At 41.7% G+C, this 16,596-nt stretch overlaps 1 protein-coding gene across 1 annotated transcript in view; it reads left to right on the forward strand.

Annotated features, from left to right (window-relative positions):
* The first annotated feature begins 2,811 nt into the window (after positions 1-2,811).
* The window catches only part of LOC309561369 (cytochrome P450 4B1-like), a 46,949-nt gene continuing 33,164 nt past the window's right edge, over positions 2,812-16,596 (forward strand). Inside the window, exons 1-2 of the mRNA XM_082265249.1 lie at positions 2,812-3,110; positions 16,354-16,498. Coding sequence (XP_082121375.1) covers positions 2,922-3,110; positions 16,354-16,498 — 334 coding nt within the window. The 5' untranslated portion in view covers positions 2,812-2,921. The remainder of the gene's footprint in view (positions 3,111-16,353; positions 16,499-16,596) is intronic.

A 16,596-nucleotide genomic window follows, 5' to 3' on the forward strand; every position in this document is an offset into this window, starting at 1 on the left:
GAATGTTCCCCAACATAAGTCTTCACATTTCATGGAGTTGGTCTGTTCATATTACCAGCAAGAACAGGATAAGGACAGGCTGCAACTTCCAGAACTATCTTCTCATGGCTGGAGAAAATGATCCAGAAGGCATACAAACGGAAAGGTCTGTGTATTCCATAAGCCATCAGTGCACACTTTATGAGAGCTATGGCATCTTCTTTGGCAGCATTTATAGGGGTTGTTGAAGAGATATAGAAGGCAGCCACATGGTCCTCTTATGGGACATTTCTGGCACCGTATAGGTTGACTTCTGTGGATTTTACAACTTTGAATCTTGTCCTTGTCAATGTTTCCAACATTCCTTTCTGAATTTTTTTTGTGGGCAATTGTATATTTACCTGTTGGTAATTTCCCTCTCCTGTCACAAATGTGTGGCAGCATAGGATTCCCTTATTTTGCAGCCAAGAAGAAGCCCGCCGCTGTATAGCGGTTTTAAATCGTATGATCTTTTGCTGTCTGCGCAGTGTATGTTTTATGTGGTGAGTGCAATAAATCTTTTTATTAAAATGTCCTGTTTTTAAGTACTGCACCATTGGTCCTCTTCTATTCTTTTTCCTTTTTGGCATCACGCATCCTATGGAAGCCCACAGGGATTAGTGTTCACTGTCTCTGGGAGAATTTCGAGATCAACTAATTGTCCTTCAGTGGGATCTGCCTTTGGGAGTTTGAGGCCATCTTGATCAATGTGAGAGCAGTGATCAATTGGATCTGGTAAGAGGCTTATTGCTGCATGTGGTGGAGGTGTAGGCTGTCCTGATTGGCCACTATGGTTTTCCATCTTTGTACACCAAGGTGCTAACCGACATGGACTGATCATACACTGTGGACTTTAGATCCATCTTTCAATATCAGCGCTGCATTTATATTGTTTTATTTATTAGAATGCTGTGTCTGGCTAGGTTTCTTTATTTATAGAGTATTCGGCCCTAGCGATGGGTGACGTTACCCATGAGTATGTTGCCATGTATTTGTATCAGGAAAGGAAAGTTAAAGGAAGAGGGATGCATATGGCTGATAATTAAATAGATAGTAAGGCACCTTCATCCAGTTAAATAGATAAAGATTTCATGGATATTCTGTGAAGCAAACTGTGAAAATACCAGTGGGCTGGGGGTGAGGGACGCAATATCATCACACAGCCATTGGATATCACGTATGCATCACATGAATTCTAGGAAATAAAGGGGAGAGAGGGCGCATGTGATTTTAATGGTGCCATAAACATCCAAGTTACAAAAGAGCCATAAGATAAAATATAAATTTATTTATTCAGTTTCAACAATTCTAACATTTAAAAACTCTAAAAGAGTATCAAGTGTTATATACAAAAAACTCATATAATTTATACAACCGATACTATAGTTATGAAGATGGATTATGGGTATGTATGCTATGTTCCGAAACCAGGATATCCTGTGAATAGGTAACGAAAAAAGACTAGTCCATGTCCATCCGGAAACTTTACATGTTTTGCGGTTTTGAAACCGCTTCTTCAGAAGTTTAATGTATAAAGAGTAAACTATAATAATAAATAAACAGATACAGCATCAATAATATAACAAAAAAAATATATATATTCCACTTAGAGAACTATGTCATTGATTCCAATTATACTGCCACCAGTGCTAAACCCCACACCGTGCCACCAACACCACAGATGTTGAAGAGAGAGGGCCCTCAGCCACATCAAATAGTCCCCTAGACGAGTGCGGTGACGCCTCAGAGTGAGCCACGCCCATGGCTGGTAGACAGTTATTAAGAGTATTAAGGCTCCTTTCACACACTCCGTCCGTTGGACGGAGTCCGTTTTTCTCAGCGGGGAATCGAGCCGCCGATCCCCGCTGAGCAGCAGGAGGACAGCTGTGTCTCTGTGCTGTGTGCGGAGACACAGCTGTCAGTTCCCCATGCATCTCTATGGGGGAAATCGGATGGGAACGGATCGTCGGTCCGTTCTCATCCGATGCCATCCGATCCGCTGGACGGATGGAAAATAGGGTTTGACGGATCGGATCGGGTCGGATGTCAGCGGACATGTCTCCGCTGACATCCGATGCCCCATAGGAATGCATGGGGGGACCGTTCAGATCCGCCAAAAAAACAGACAGGCGGATCTGAACGGTCAGCCTGTGTGAAAGGGGCCTTAGGGAAAAAGGGGGAAATATAGATGGGTAGAAGTATACTGAAGCCCCACCTGTAGTGTATTTAGAGATAGATAAATCCTTTATATATAATAAATCGCCTGATACTCATAATAATTTCATAGAAGCAACCATGCTATGGTAGGAAAGGAAAGTTATTGAGCGGTAAGTATACATTTATCTGTTTGTATTCCGCTGTTGGAGCAAATTGGATCATGCTTTTTTAAGGGCCTTTTGCCTGCCTATGGATTAACTCTAGACTTCTAATTTTTTTGTTTTTTATTTAGTTTCTTTCTATAGACATGTCTTTTTTCAGTCTAGGTAAGTGAAAATGCTTTGATTTGATTTTATTTTTTATCTATGGTAACTGCAACATTTACCTATAAAATAAATTATAAATATTTATTTTAAATTAATTTGGTTAAATATTTATTTTAAATTTAATTTGGTTTAACACTTACCTGACGAAAATGATTACACTGTAAATTGTATTTTATTAAACTCCATTGTTTTCTTTCTCTCTCTTCTGTGACTCGCACACCTGATGCACTCTAGACTGTGTCTGCGTATGATTGCTAGGGAAGTCACACCTTCTTTTAGAACCTGTCCTCCTACTCTGCACCTTGTCCTATCAACTGCATTTGTAAAGTCATGCCTTTTCCTGACACCACACTATTTATGTGACTTGACATACAGTACAGCGATCAGTGTAGTGTACACAGTGCAGTGTACACTTCCAGCATGGCATCCTCTATATTTGGATTGCCCTCTCTGAGTTTCTCAGATATATTTCACTGGGTTGCCTGGCTGTCTGTTCTCTATCTCCTATATACAGCTTATTCATTGTACCTGAGGAGGAAGCAGCATCTGAAAAACTTTAGTTCTTTTCCAGGTCCTGAGACGCACTGGCTGTATGGAAATGCTCACGTGGTAAGGCGCTGGTATTTCAATCATTTTCAACAGGGAGATGAATTCTAGCATCTTATCCCACAAAATATCATCAGCAAATTAGAATGATTAAAAAAAGGGCTTTTGAGAAAAAAAAAAGGACTTTTAAAGTGCTCCAAAAGAATTTTCAAAGAGATATTCTTATATTAAAATCAGATTTTTTATTTATATATTGTATAACAGTATAAAAAGCCCTTTCCTATAAGGCTCTCCCCCTTACAAAGTACTGCTATATAGTTTTAACAAAATGTGCATAATGAAAATATATGGTAGAAGGGGAGCAGCCTTTGTGTTTAGCACCCTTGATTCTTTATGAGAGCAGAAAGAGTTTATTTAAAGCGATTGAGCACAGCCCAGCACCCCAAAACAAAGGATGTGACCCCACGTGGAACATCTAATGGGAACCCAGTATCAATGAGTACATATGATGGAAACCATAGGTGAGCCCGGTAATGTACATTATATATGGTTCTAAAAATCTTTCTGTTGTGTTTTAGCCATAGTATTTATCTACCCATACAGCTGGGATGTGTTTTTTTTTTTATATGTTTACCTCTTATACTGTTAATCCAGTAAATCAAATTTAATTAATGGTAATTTTGAACTATGTTTTTGCCCATAATGTACAGGTTATAACCCACCACCAGGGCTCAGATATCAATTACTTATCAGAAGATTAACACCCATTGATTTGGATCAATTAACTTTTAAAAGTGTTGTGCTCACGAGATGGAATATAGTTAGAAAGCCTTGTTCCATTAAACAGAGGGGCAAGAGTTCCCCCAGCAAGTCCTGTGTTATATTACTGGTTTGAAAGGATTTATTTTGGAGCCTCTTAAAAGTTCAGTTTTTAATAATCCCAAGACACTGGTATGTTTATCTTGACAATATTTAAAGCTGAACTCTAGACCCCAATATTTTAATATGTGTATCACAGTACAGCTGCATTTTATTCCTGCTATTTCTGATATCAGCACTGCTGTTATGATTACAGGAGAAGTGGGGGTTTTGAGAAAAACACACACATATACCTCTATGCTGCAGCATCGGTGTGACGCTGCAACTGTCCCATGTGGCATGACCCCTGATTGCTCAGTTCTCAGTCTGCTCAGAGTGGAGAGCGGTGACTGTCAGTCATCACTCTCCACTCTGTTCCTCCAGTGCTCACTTGATCGCTGGGCTGGAGAGGAGGCGGGAACAGCTGGCTCAGCAACAAAGTGGATGATCAACAATATTGTCAGGATCCTTTCAGAGTCTGGAGCAGCTATGCTATGTCACCTGACAGTAGACAATAGCCCGCTAACCACTAACTCTGGGTCACAGGGGAGCCAGAGAAAGTGCGCTTCTGTGACCCATAAGAGAAGTATGACCAAAAAAGCTTTGGCCATACTTCCCTTTTAAATTTGCCTATTCAGAGAACAGCCTGTGCAGTGGCTGCAGAACCATCATAGGCAATGTTTTCTAAATGGGCAATGAGGAGCAGAGACACAACCAGTGCTGTTGTCTCCTGGCCGATGGAGGTATCTCACAATCTGTTCAATGATATAATTTTTCTGAAATTAAAAAAAGTGCAGAGCTGAATCATTTAATGTTTTTTATGGGTTTCTTCCATCATCTACCTATTACATGTGAGTGTGGCTGAACCAGAAGAAAAAATTAGACGCATCGTACACGGCCTGTGCTTGCAATCAGTGGAGTGGAGTGGAATGTGGAAGCACACTCCAATGTTTTTTTTATTTTTTTACTTCATTTTAAATTTTTGTAGAGATGTAATGGACAAACCACATCTTTGATATTAGATATTTTATATTAGCTCTAGCTCATGAGTAGTCCAAACATGGCAGCGTGTTGGGAACAGTTACCATTCTAATGGGTGGTGGATTTGTGTAATCAAATTGATTGTAAATATTTTCTACAATTCTAAACTTTTTGTAAAATTAAAATATTTTGCGTCCATTTCATATAAGCCTAATAATTACCAAAAAATAAAAAAAAATGATACTGTGTGCAGATGCTACCCCTCAAAGAATGGCTCAAGCACATATGAATGCTGCTAAACCTAAATGTACACAATATTGGCCTATTGGTAATCCTCTGCATTTACTCCTTTAGCGGTAAAGACTATACACAATTTCATAGGTTACAGGAAGGTCAATAATTGTAAGCAAGGCTGTGGTGCTTACACTCTACAGGATGCCACGGGTGTGTTTACTTTTTAACAATTTGTGATCTGAAATGGTGTAAGTTATATATTTAAAGGCAAACATTTTTCTTTCCTTATGGTTAAAGTGGGGAAGGGTTGGACCCTCTGTCAAAACATCCCACAGTCTGTGTCCCTATAGTCACTGAGGCTAAAAGTAAGGGAAAATCCCAAAAATTTGAATGATCATCAGAACAAAAGATGAGGGCAGATTCTCCAACAGGGAAACGTTTTCCTAAATCAACTCTCTGATCACTTTGAAGGGATTTATTTTCCTTTTAAATCTCTAGGAGAGGAAGGGAAATCACTCCTTTCCCTCAATCTCTCTCTGTTACTATGATGGGAATAAAAGGGAAGGCTGCTTAGCATGGACATTGACACAATAAAATCCGACAGAGCATCAATTTCCCAACATTTTTGCTAGAGTTCCACTCTAGGATACAAGAAGAAGACATCTATCGACTGACTTCTGTCAAATGGGGTCAGCCACACCGGGATCGAAAATTTGGCCAGTCTCTGTTGGACCAGCTGGATTTTATTTCATCTATGGTCAGTTTTAGAAGTGCAAAAAGAAGTGAAGGGAGAAACAAATCTCCCAAAGTGAGGGCTATTCCCCCATTTGACAGTTGTCTCAAACAAAGAACAGATGTCTCCATGGGAAGATTACTCTTAAGGTTCTCTCTTGTTCTTGGGACAACTGCAATATTTTGGCTTGTCCGTCATTTTCTTTTTAGAAGACCATGTTTATCGGTAAAAACAGGTAAATCTCCCACAAAGGAGGCACAATAATAAAAACTTGCCAGCAGGTATAACCCTTCCCCTCTCTATCCAACTAAAAAAAAGTTTTCTTTGGAGATAACCTTTAGGTTAACATGATATAAAGTGTTTGAATTCATTTAAGGGGGAGAAATATGAAAGTCTCAGTAGTATAAATAATTTCTGTCTATTAATATACTTATACTCTGACGTTTAATGGATAATAGTTTATAACAAAGCGCACAGCTTTTAGACTGGAGTGGTGTGCACTATAAATAATACTTCACAGCATATAGGATGGAGCAGTCTGGAGTAACTTATGTACAGTAGTGTACAGAAAGTTTACCCCACCATACACTCAGCAATACACCCTTGACATCTTATCAGGGGTGTACACAGGTGGATTGCTGCCTGAGATCACTGGTTTTGCTCTCCCCCACCCTGTGAAAACATCCAAAAACTGGTACCATCGCCAGAAGGCACCATGGCAACCCATCCACATTTTTTGGATGTTTCTGGTGATCTTGCTATAATGCAGTAGGTCCCATTGACTCCTCAGAAGCCATCCCACTTTTTTCTACTCCTTGGGGCCATTGTTTTCACCCATCCCTTCATCGGCTGCCCTGTTTTGGCACAGCATCTAATGATGCTAAAACCCAGCTGCCAGCATCCTAGCAACCTGTGACACTATTTGGCTATGCATCATCGGTTCCTAGAACACTGGCAGCTGGGCTATACAGCATCATTGGATGTTATGATGCAGGCAGTGCCAGCATCCTAGCAACCAGCTCACTAATGCTGCTCTGTATATAAAGGGTAATGTTACTGAGCTGCAGTGAGGGCCTCATTGGTGGCATGCCCCTGCATCTCATAACCATCACAAGGCTCCTATAAGTGAATTAGCAGACTGACTCATGGTGGGCTGCAGGTAGAGCTGATTCAGATTACAGCAGTGTGCATTATGTGTATTATTTCACAGCCTACAGAATGGGGCAGTCTGGATTGAGTCATGTACAGAGGTGTAAAGAATGTTTACCTGCCATAAACTCAGCCCATTCACCCATGTCTTACCAACCTCAGGGCTACCATAAATGGATTAGCAGGCTGACCCGTGTCAAGCCTAAGAAAGGTGTGGGCCACCGGATCTCCAAAAGCAGTAGGTGTTCTCACTTAGATCTTTAACGGTATGGGAAGAATAAATCTCCTTAGACAGCTCTCCCAGGAGCAGTGGTCGAAGGTAGATTCTTTGGTCAAATAATGACTGAGTGTGCAAGGAGGAAAACGGAATGTGTAAAATCCAGATTTAATTTTATTTAGACTCTTTTATCATAAAAAAGACTCCTAAAAATCCAATGCATTTCGAAGGTCCCTTTTATTGGAGTTTGGTACTGGTAAACAAAGTGTGTACTGGACTAATAAAATTGAAGGAAACCTTCATGTGATAGCAACTGGGCCAATCACCAAGTACCAGTACTATCACATGGAAAAAGTCCATTGTCGTATGTATGTTATGACTTTAAATATTTTAAGCTTACAGACAAAAAAATGCTTCTGCTTTAAAAAAGATCAGCAGGAAAGTGGAAAGGAAAGGTGATTATGTGTTGCCTTGGATTGGTGAGAAAGGGTGAGATTGTAAGTCTAAATAAGGATTGTGTTGAGAAGTGTTGGGCACAGCAATACCTGCGGGGTATATGTGGGTGCACTGAAATTTAGAAGTTGCACACCCAGAGTATAAACTCAGGCATATTGATAATACCAGAATTGTGATGATGTTGCACATTTGGATAGTGGGTTTAACCACTTAAGGACCAAGCCCATTTCTGACCCATGTTGTTTAACAGTTAAAATCAGTAATTTTAGCAAGAACATTACTTAGAACCCCCAAACATTATATATATTTTTTTTAGCAAAGACTCTGGAGAATAAAATGGCTGTTGTTGCAATATTTTTTGTCATGCGGTATTTGTGCAGCGGTCTTTGAAACGCTATTTTTTTTAAAAATATATTTCACTGCAGTTAAAAAAAACTAAACAGTAAAATTAGCCCAATTTTTTTGTATATTGTGAAAGATGATGTCACGCCGAATAAACAGATACCTAAAATGTTATGGTTTAAAAGTGCACACACTCGTGGAATGGTGACAAATCACAGTACTTAAAAAATCTCCATAAGCGACACTTTAAAAATTTTTTAACGGTTACCAGTTTAGAGTTAGAGCATAGGTCTTTTTTTTAGAATTATTTCTCTCGCTCTGGCGATCGCAGCATTACCTCACGTTTGAACACCGTTTTCATTTGCGGGCGCGACTTACATATGCGTTTTCTTTCGTGCGTGAGCTCACGGCGACGGGGGCGCTTTAAAATTATTTTCTCCAAATTTATTTTATTACATTTTAAATTTTTAGCACTGTTTTAAAAAAAAAAAAAATCTGATCACTTTTATTGCTGTCACAAGGAATGTGAGCATCTCTTGTGACAGCAATAGGCAATGACAAGTACACCGTATGGAGAAATCGGGGGTCTAAAAGACCCCAGACCCCTCCACTGCACTTCAAAGTATTTAAAATGTCGAAATCAGCATTTTTGATTACTGACAGTTTTTAAAATTTCTGCGCCGTTAGCCTAGTAAGCAGGAAGTGGCGTCATGATGCCGCTTCCGGGTTATTACATCAGAGACCCAATCAAAGCCAAATCCAGCTTTGTTCGGGACTCCAACCAGCCGGCGGACGTGTCAGCTGGTGGCTCGGGTCTCCTGGTGGGACAGGAGACCCGGGCAGAGCCGCGGAGGGTGGCGGGAGGGAACATCCCCTCCCACTCGCTGGGATAACGATCGAGCGACTCCCAAGCCGCATCGGCTGTTATCATCTAAAAGTGGACCGCCATCTCTAAAGAACAGTACTGGGATGATGCCTGCAGCTGCATATCATCCCGGTACAACCACTTCTCTGAGCCGATGTACAGGTACGTAGATTCACGGGAAGTGGTTAAAAAGAGAGAGGAAGAATAGACATAGAATGAAACATCCTACGTAACTAACATTCTATGAATATAGTATGACTATGCAAGTGACAAAACTGGTATTATACCATGTTATCACATGTAATTTCTGATGTACAATCCAATGTAAATGAAATTACATATTATTACCTGTAACCCAAATTTCCCAATTTGGCTAAATCAAGACTATGCTGTTAAGACGCAGCAGAGACCTCCTGAGCAAAAGTAACTAAAATAAGTACAGTTTGTAATGTTCTTAACTACAAGTTATATTAAACTTTACATTTCCAAATCAGGGAACTGACAGCGGTACTCTCACTGGTAGCTACATGCACTGTCCCTATTTCAGAAATTACAATAATCAAGACAAGGTAACCTTTATAAATGCAGAACTAAACTTATGCTAACAACTTTTTTTTATTTTATCTGTCACCTCTCCCTCTTACAGAAAAGCTAATAATTTTTTTTCAGTTTTTTACTGTTTTAGCAGCACTTCCGGGTTTCTGGCTTAGGCTAAGGCCCCGTACACACGTACTGATCGTCGGCCGAACGATCGGCCGTCTTTTGTCCAGGGCTGTCGTGTCTGTTGAAAACTGCAAAAGACTGCACACGAATTTTGTCAGCCAACAACAGCCAACTGCAGAAGTGATGTCATGTGATGGTTAACTTTCCTTGTCTTTTTTCTTTTCTGAGCATGCCCAGTCTTGCTAATCTGCTGTCTGTCGGCAGAAATCTGTACTGACTGGCGAACAATCGGCCGTTCTGGTGACGGCCAACAAATATTTTAAAGTCTGCACGACAGATTCTGTTCGGCCGAAAATGCGCTGTCGGCTGTCGGAAGCATCATACTAACAAGCCTACAATCGGCCGAACGGTCGGCGGCCGAATATTTATGGCCCACAATCGGTACGTGTGTACGGGGCTTTACTTCACAGCTATCGCAGGAGTCAGTGTGTTATTAAGCCTCTACTGTGAGGCATGTGCGCGTGCACAACGGATTTGTGCATGTGTTCAGAAATATCCCCACACATGTGCGCTGCTAGTCTTTACCAGATCCTAGATACCTGGTAGTCACCAAGGTTTCCCATGCACATGCACCATAATTTTAAAGATGGTGGTATGGAAGACAGGCAGGAGAGCTAATTTGTTCAGGGGTTAAGTTCTGCTTTAAAGTGTTAGTACACCCTAAATTTAAAATCCCTGCATCTATACACCTCCCACAATCTAACACTAACCTATCTAGCCCTGTAAAAAAGAAAACCATATACATACCTTTTTTGAAGCCAATCTGATCTCCAGCGGGTCTGTAGAGGACACGGCCGACAACGGCTGTGAAATAAATGGAGAGTGACGTCACCCATATACTTACTGTGGGGCTTCCGTTGTTGGATGTGTCTTCTGCACCCGCCTCCACAGCGAAGCTACAGATGATCGGGTCGGATCGGCTTCAGAAAACGTATGTATACTTTTTTTTCCTGTACAGGGCTAGATTAGTGTTAGAGTGCAGAGGTCTATAGATGCAGGGATTTTAGTGTTAGGGTGGACTTCTACTTTAAGCTTACGCAGAATGAACACCCCAGGAAAATGGAAAAGAATTTGCAACTGTGCATTATAATAAAAATTATCCAAAGCACACAAGATTTTTTAAAAGTCCTCCAAAGTAGGATAACTAATATATAGTTTATAGGTCCATCCCTTTATTTTTACAACTATTAACTGCTTAAGCTGAACGCCAACAAATTTTTTTTTTTCTTTTATATTTTGTTTGGGGTGAGAGATAAACATTCCATCAGATTTTTTTTTTTGTCTGTGACCCATCTGGGAGTTTCTCTCACTTCCAATCCTGAGCTAAGTAAAGGGCCTGCAATCAAAACTGGAACAGGAAGGCACTGGAAGCAATCTAGCAATCTTTACTGCACAGCGTTTTTGCAAAAAAATAATCCTGATGGGTCCTCTTTTTACTGCACAAGTCCAATTCATGCCTTTTACATGGGCCTTGGCTGTAGGCCACTAGAAGTACCACTCACCCAGTAGTAGTGAATAGGTCCATGGAGCATATATTCAAAAAGGAGATGACCCGGCAGGGCATTGGGCACTGGGCAGTAGGGATCGACTGATTATCGGCAACACCGATCTATCGGGGGCTGATATGCACTTTCCCCGATATATCAGAATCGGACCCTGAGGTTACCGATATTGCCTATATTTAGGGAAAGTGCATGTAGGCATCACCCTGGTTACGGTGTCCATAGCCGACGGTCGGCTGACTTGTAATGACAACCGATGCGGCTGAGAAGGCGCTCGGCTGCCATTACAAGGATCGGGAGGGGACGTCCCCAAACCTCCGCCCCCCCCTCCGCGCTGCCTTCCGCGGCTCGCCCGGGTCTTCTGTCCCACCAGGACTCCTAGGCATCCTACCTCCACTGCCGCCAAAGAGAAGACCCGGGTCTCCATGTAAAAAAACCTGGAAGTGATGTCATGACATCACTTCCGGGTACTCAGCGCCGAATTAAAAAAACTGACCGCATTCAAAACAGCCAAACTTGGCGTTTTGAATGCTTTTCAGTGCCGAGGAGGGGTTTGGGGTCTTTTAGAACCCCAGATACCTCCACAAGGAGTACCTTTAGAAAAAAAATGTTTTTTTTACATCTCCTAAAATAGCGGCCGATACCAATATCCGATGACCGAAATATCTGTATCGGCATTAAAAAAACTATATCAGTCAGTCACTACTGGGCAGTATCGCAGAGTGAAGATTGAGTCTCTGAACAACAGACTTGGTTGCACACTATCTTCAGGGTACTCGCCTAGCACCCCCTTTCACTCCACCAGCTGACACCCGTCCTCTGACTACTCTACTCCGGGGCGGCCCCCTTCCTGGTCAGGCCCTTAGACACGATCCCCTGTACTCACAATACTGTTTTTACAGGTTCTTCAGTGTCTCAACCCCTCTAGTCAGCTCTCCAGGACCTCTGGGGTCAGCTTCTTGCTTCTGGCTCACCAGGCCGACTGCCTGTGGCCATACACCAACTGCTGTAGAGGAGGCAGCCGCCACCCTCCTTCCGGGACTCTGCTCACCAGCCAAAGACCCTGAGCACATGTGCTCCTGGCTTTTATACCACACCCCACAATGCACAAGACTGCCAATCACTGGGGCTGTATCAAAGCCTGTGTACCCATTGGTCAGGTTTTCTCCACTGTCCAATGTGCCTCCCCATTGGACCAGTGTGAAACACTCCCCTAGACCAAATGAATCACACACTGAGCACCATGAGCAGACCTAACTCACAGATCCTGCTCTCTGTTAAGCAAAAAGCAAGGTCCTCTGATTCCTACTGTATTAAAGTGTATTTTTTTGTACTGTCTACCCTCAAGTTGTAAAGCGCTGCGTAAACTGTCGGCGCTATATAAATACTATAGAATAATAATAATATAGAATTTGCCTGCTGCTCCTCTGATAGGCAGACAGAGCCAAAACTATACTCACTTTCTTGCACCTACCTAGGAGGGTGCTACAACTGTAAATATTACATATTTATATTCCTATATACTAAATGTAGTTACTAGCTAGAACATTTGCTTTCCGGGTCTCTTTCTATAGATTTGCTGCAAAAAAGGCCTGGGTAGTAGGATGCTAGTGCATCCAACACAACCCTCTCCCCAGACTCACAATACTGCTGTCCAAAGGTGTCTCTGTTGCTCATCCAAACACAGTGGAGACACTCCAAGACAGGAAGTCAGATTAAATGTTGGCAGATCTTCTTAACTTAATTACATCCTACAAATTGTATATGGTCGGTGTTATTTACATACACCTTAACCAGTTCTAGACCGGAAGGATTTGCCCCCTTAATGACCAGGCCATTTTTAGTGATTTCGGCACTGCATTACTTTAACGGAAAATTATGCAGTCGTGCGACACTGTACCCCAAAAAAATTGATGTCCTTTTTTCCCACAAATAGAGCTTTTTTTTGGTGGGATTTGATCACCTGTGCGATTTTGTTATTTTTTGCACTAAAACAAAAAAAGTGCGACAATTCCGAAAAAAAAAAAACAATATTTTTCATATTCTGCTATATAACATTCATAAAAAAAAAAAAAAATTGAATCAAATTTTTTCATCCTTTTAGGCCAATTTGTATTCTGTTACATATTTTTGGTAAAAAAAAAAATGCAATAAGCGTATTTTGATTGGTTTGTGCAAAAGTTATCACGTCTACAAACTAGGGGAAAGATTTATGTCATTTTTATTTATTTCATTTTTTTTTACTAGTAATGGCAGCGATCTGCGATTTTTAGCGGGACTGTGACATTGGGGCGGACAGATCGGACCCCTAACTGACCTTTTTGTCACTTTTGGGGGGACCAGTGACATTACTACAGTAATCAGTGCTAAAAAATAGGCACTGTTACTGTAATAATGACAGAGGCAGGGAAGGGGTTAACCTAGTGGGTTAAATGTGAGCCTAGAGGAGTGTTTACTAACTGCGGGGGGAGGGGTTTTGTGAAATGACCATAGAGACCTGTGATCCTATAAAGAAGGATCACAGGTGCTCTGATCATTTGAGAAAGAAGAACGGTCAGCTGACCGTCCTTCTTTCTCAGCGGGGAAACGATGGTGGCAATTGGTGCCGCCAGCCCCATGCATCAGCATCCCTGCTGCCTAGTGGAGGCAGGAGCGCGCTCGCCCCCCGGCACCAAGCACGCGACCGACGAAGTACTACGACAGCTGAGCCAGTAAAACTGCGGCGGGCGGTCGGCAAGTGGTTAATCTGATTGAAAAACAGATGAATGGCTCCAAAAAAGGAACGTGTAACTTCACACTCACTTCATCCTAAAAAAGACAACCACCAGTCATATACCGGTTGCTAATGTGCAGGCAGGTAATGCTGGGCTCTCTGATTATGATGAGTCATGCATGCATCCTACATAAACACCGACTGCATACAAATAACTAAACAGATATATACTAAACATTTTTTTAAACATGTAAACGTAAAAGAAAAATAGCAAAATTGACAAAAGCATTCTTTTCGCCTTTAAATGCTTTTTGTATGCTTTTTGGCATTAATAGCTTCTATTGTAACTGAACTTTGCCAATCCTCTAGATAACATACCATAACATAATAGAACTCCCAGTAACTCAATAACTCGCAATACAAGTTTCTGTTCCATAGGTCCTCTTCCACTGATAAGTTTAGCGGGCCCTGTGTCATGTGACATGCATTGACCCTTGTCTGCCTGTGTGCACACAAGTCAGTAGGTAACATTGAACCCAGGTGTGTGCTTTGCGATTTCATCTACTGGGGGAAAGGTGTATGTAACTAACGCCGACCGTATACAATTTGCATTATGACTTTTAGTTAAGTTAAAGCGGAGTTCCGGGCACAGAAACATTTTTTTAATAAACATACCCCTGGGACAGTCAAGGCTAGTACATTCCACAATGGCTAGCCTCTGATCTGTCCCGGTTCGCACTTACCTGCAAGAAGAAATACTCACTTATAAAATTTCTTCCACAGTGTTGCCATCTCTCTTGTGGGCAGCTGAAGCCAGCGCGATCCTCTTCCGCGTCCTCTTCCGCGTCTTCTTCTCCCAGAATGCGCCTGCACCGGCCCCTCTCGTCACTTCCGGTGCGGCGCCGCATTCTTCCACAGCTTCTGGGCATGCCCAGACGCTGTTTAACAGGGAATGCGGCGTCGCCCCGGAAGTGACGAGCGGGGCCGGTGCCGTCGCATTGATTCCTGGGATCGATGACATTCAGCTCCCAGGAATCATCGCAAGACAGGAAGTGACGGCGGAGCCGCGGCGCAGAGGGAGGAAGTGGAGAATAGGTGAGTATCTTCTATCTAAAATTACAAGGTGAGTAAAAAAAAAAAAAAAACCTAACTATCCAATTCCTTTTCAGGTTAAGAAGACCAAGCGGACCGGCACAAAAAAAAAGGTCGTTTTTGTGCCCGGAACTCCGCTTTAAGAAGATCTGCCAACATTAAATCAGTATTAAACCTAAAAACAAAACGTTATTATATTGCATCTTACCATAACTTAAATTTAGTGGCTGCATTGTGTTCTTTTTTATTTGTTAGCCTCTTTTCTTTTATTTTGAAACTGTGATCTGCTTGGAGTAACTCCAGTCTGGATGGATGAACAACAGAGACACCTTTGGACAACAGCATTGTCAGTCTGGGAAGAGGGTTGTTGGATGCACTAGCAAATTTGTATGAACCTGGCAAACAAATGTAAAGTGTAAGTTCACCTCTGCACAAAAATGAAAAGTTGAACTAACATCAGATGCCTAACTTGTCTTTAGCCCATGCTGGTTATTGATCCCTAAACTAAAAGTGGCTATAAAATCCTAGACCAGAAGGGAAAAGGTTAACTAAAATAACCAGGGCTGCTGTTAGAAATCACAGGGCCTCGTACAGCCTACCTGACGGGAACCCCCCCCCCCCCGCCTTTTTTTGTCTTTTGCATTTTGTAACAGCCTTGTTGGGGGGACTTTGGTAACATATCAGGGATGTAAACAGACAGCCTCAGCTGCACTGGACAGTAAATGAATGGGAAGCGCTCTGAGGCTCCCAGTTCATTCACAAACGGAAGCATAGTAAATACAGTGATGAATGGACACAGTGAGTGATTGGTGCCAAGGGGCTGGTACATTTTGTTTTTGTTTTTTACTGGTCGAGCCAGATGGACTTGTGTCTCTTTCAAAACTATGTAACTAACTATGTAACTATGTAAATAAGACATATTTATAATCGCACACTCCCCGCTCTCCATTCTGAAACCTCCTCCTGTGTACCTGCAGCAGCTACTGATCCCCCCCCGGCAGTGCAGCTGGAGGAAGAAAAAGCAAGAGAAGCCGGCATAGCCGCAGTAGGAGCCACAAGATTTGTCAATAAGGCAGTATAGCCATCGCTCCTGCTCAGGAGATGCCTGGGCCCCTCTTTTGAACTGATGGGGCCCGGACCCAGTAAGGTAGGGCTGGCTGTACTGCCTTATCAGCGGCCCTGAAAATAACATGAGTCACATATAACTAAAATAAAATGAGCTGCATATACTGTACACTCTATTGCAATAAATAGGTTTATCCTTACAAATGCCTACTTGATTTCAGTTGGAATCTTTTGTCTGATATAGGCCTTGCACCTACTTGTATTCAGTCTTCACAGAAAATATTTCTTGGACTGGAATCATAAAGATGAAATCGTTTGGATAACTATTATGCTTTATTTTCTCTATTGTGATAATTTGTTTTTTTTTTTTTTACAGTTAAAACAAGATGGCACCGATCTGGACACTTTGGCTAGTTATGGGAGAAACTTTGAATATGCATATACTATGTGGTTTGGAAGATACTTGGCTTCTCTCACTATTTATCACCCAGACTATGCAAGGACCATTTTGTCAAGACAAGGTAAGAAGTTTTTTTTTTTGTTTTGTTAAAGAATTTAAATTTATAAAATATACCATGTTCTGTTACAGATCTGAATAGGTTAATGTGGGATACTTTGC

This window comes from Pelophylax lessonae, assembly GCF_965119305.1.
Source record: "Pelophylax lessonae genome assembly, chromosome: 8".
NCBI lineage: Eukaryota > Metazoa > Chordata > Amphibia > Anura > Ranidae > Pelophylax > Pelophylax lessonae.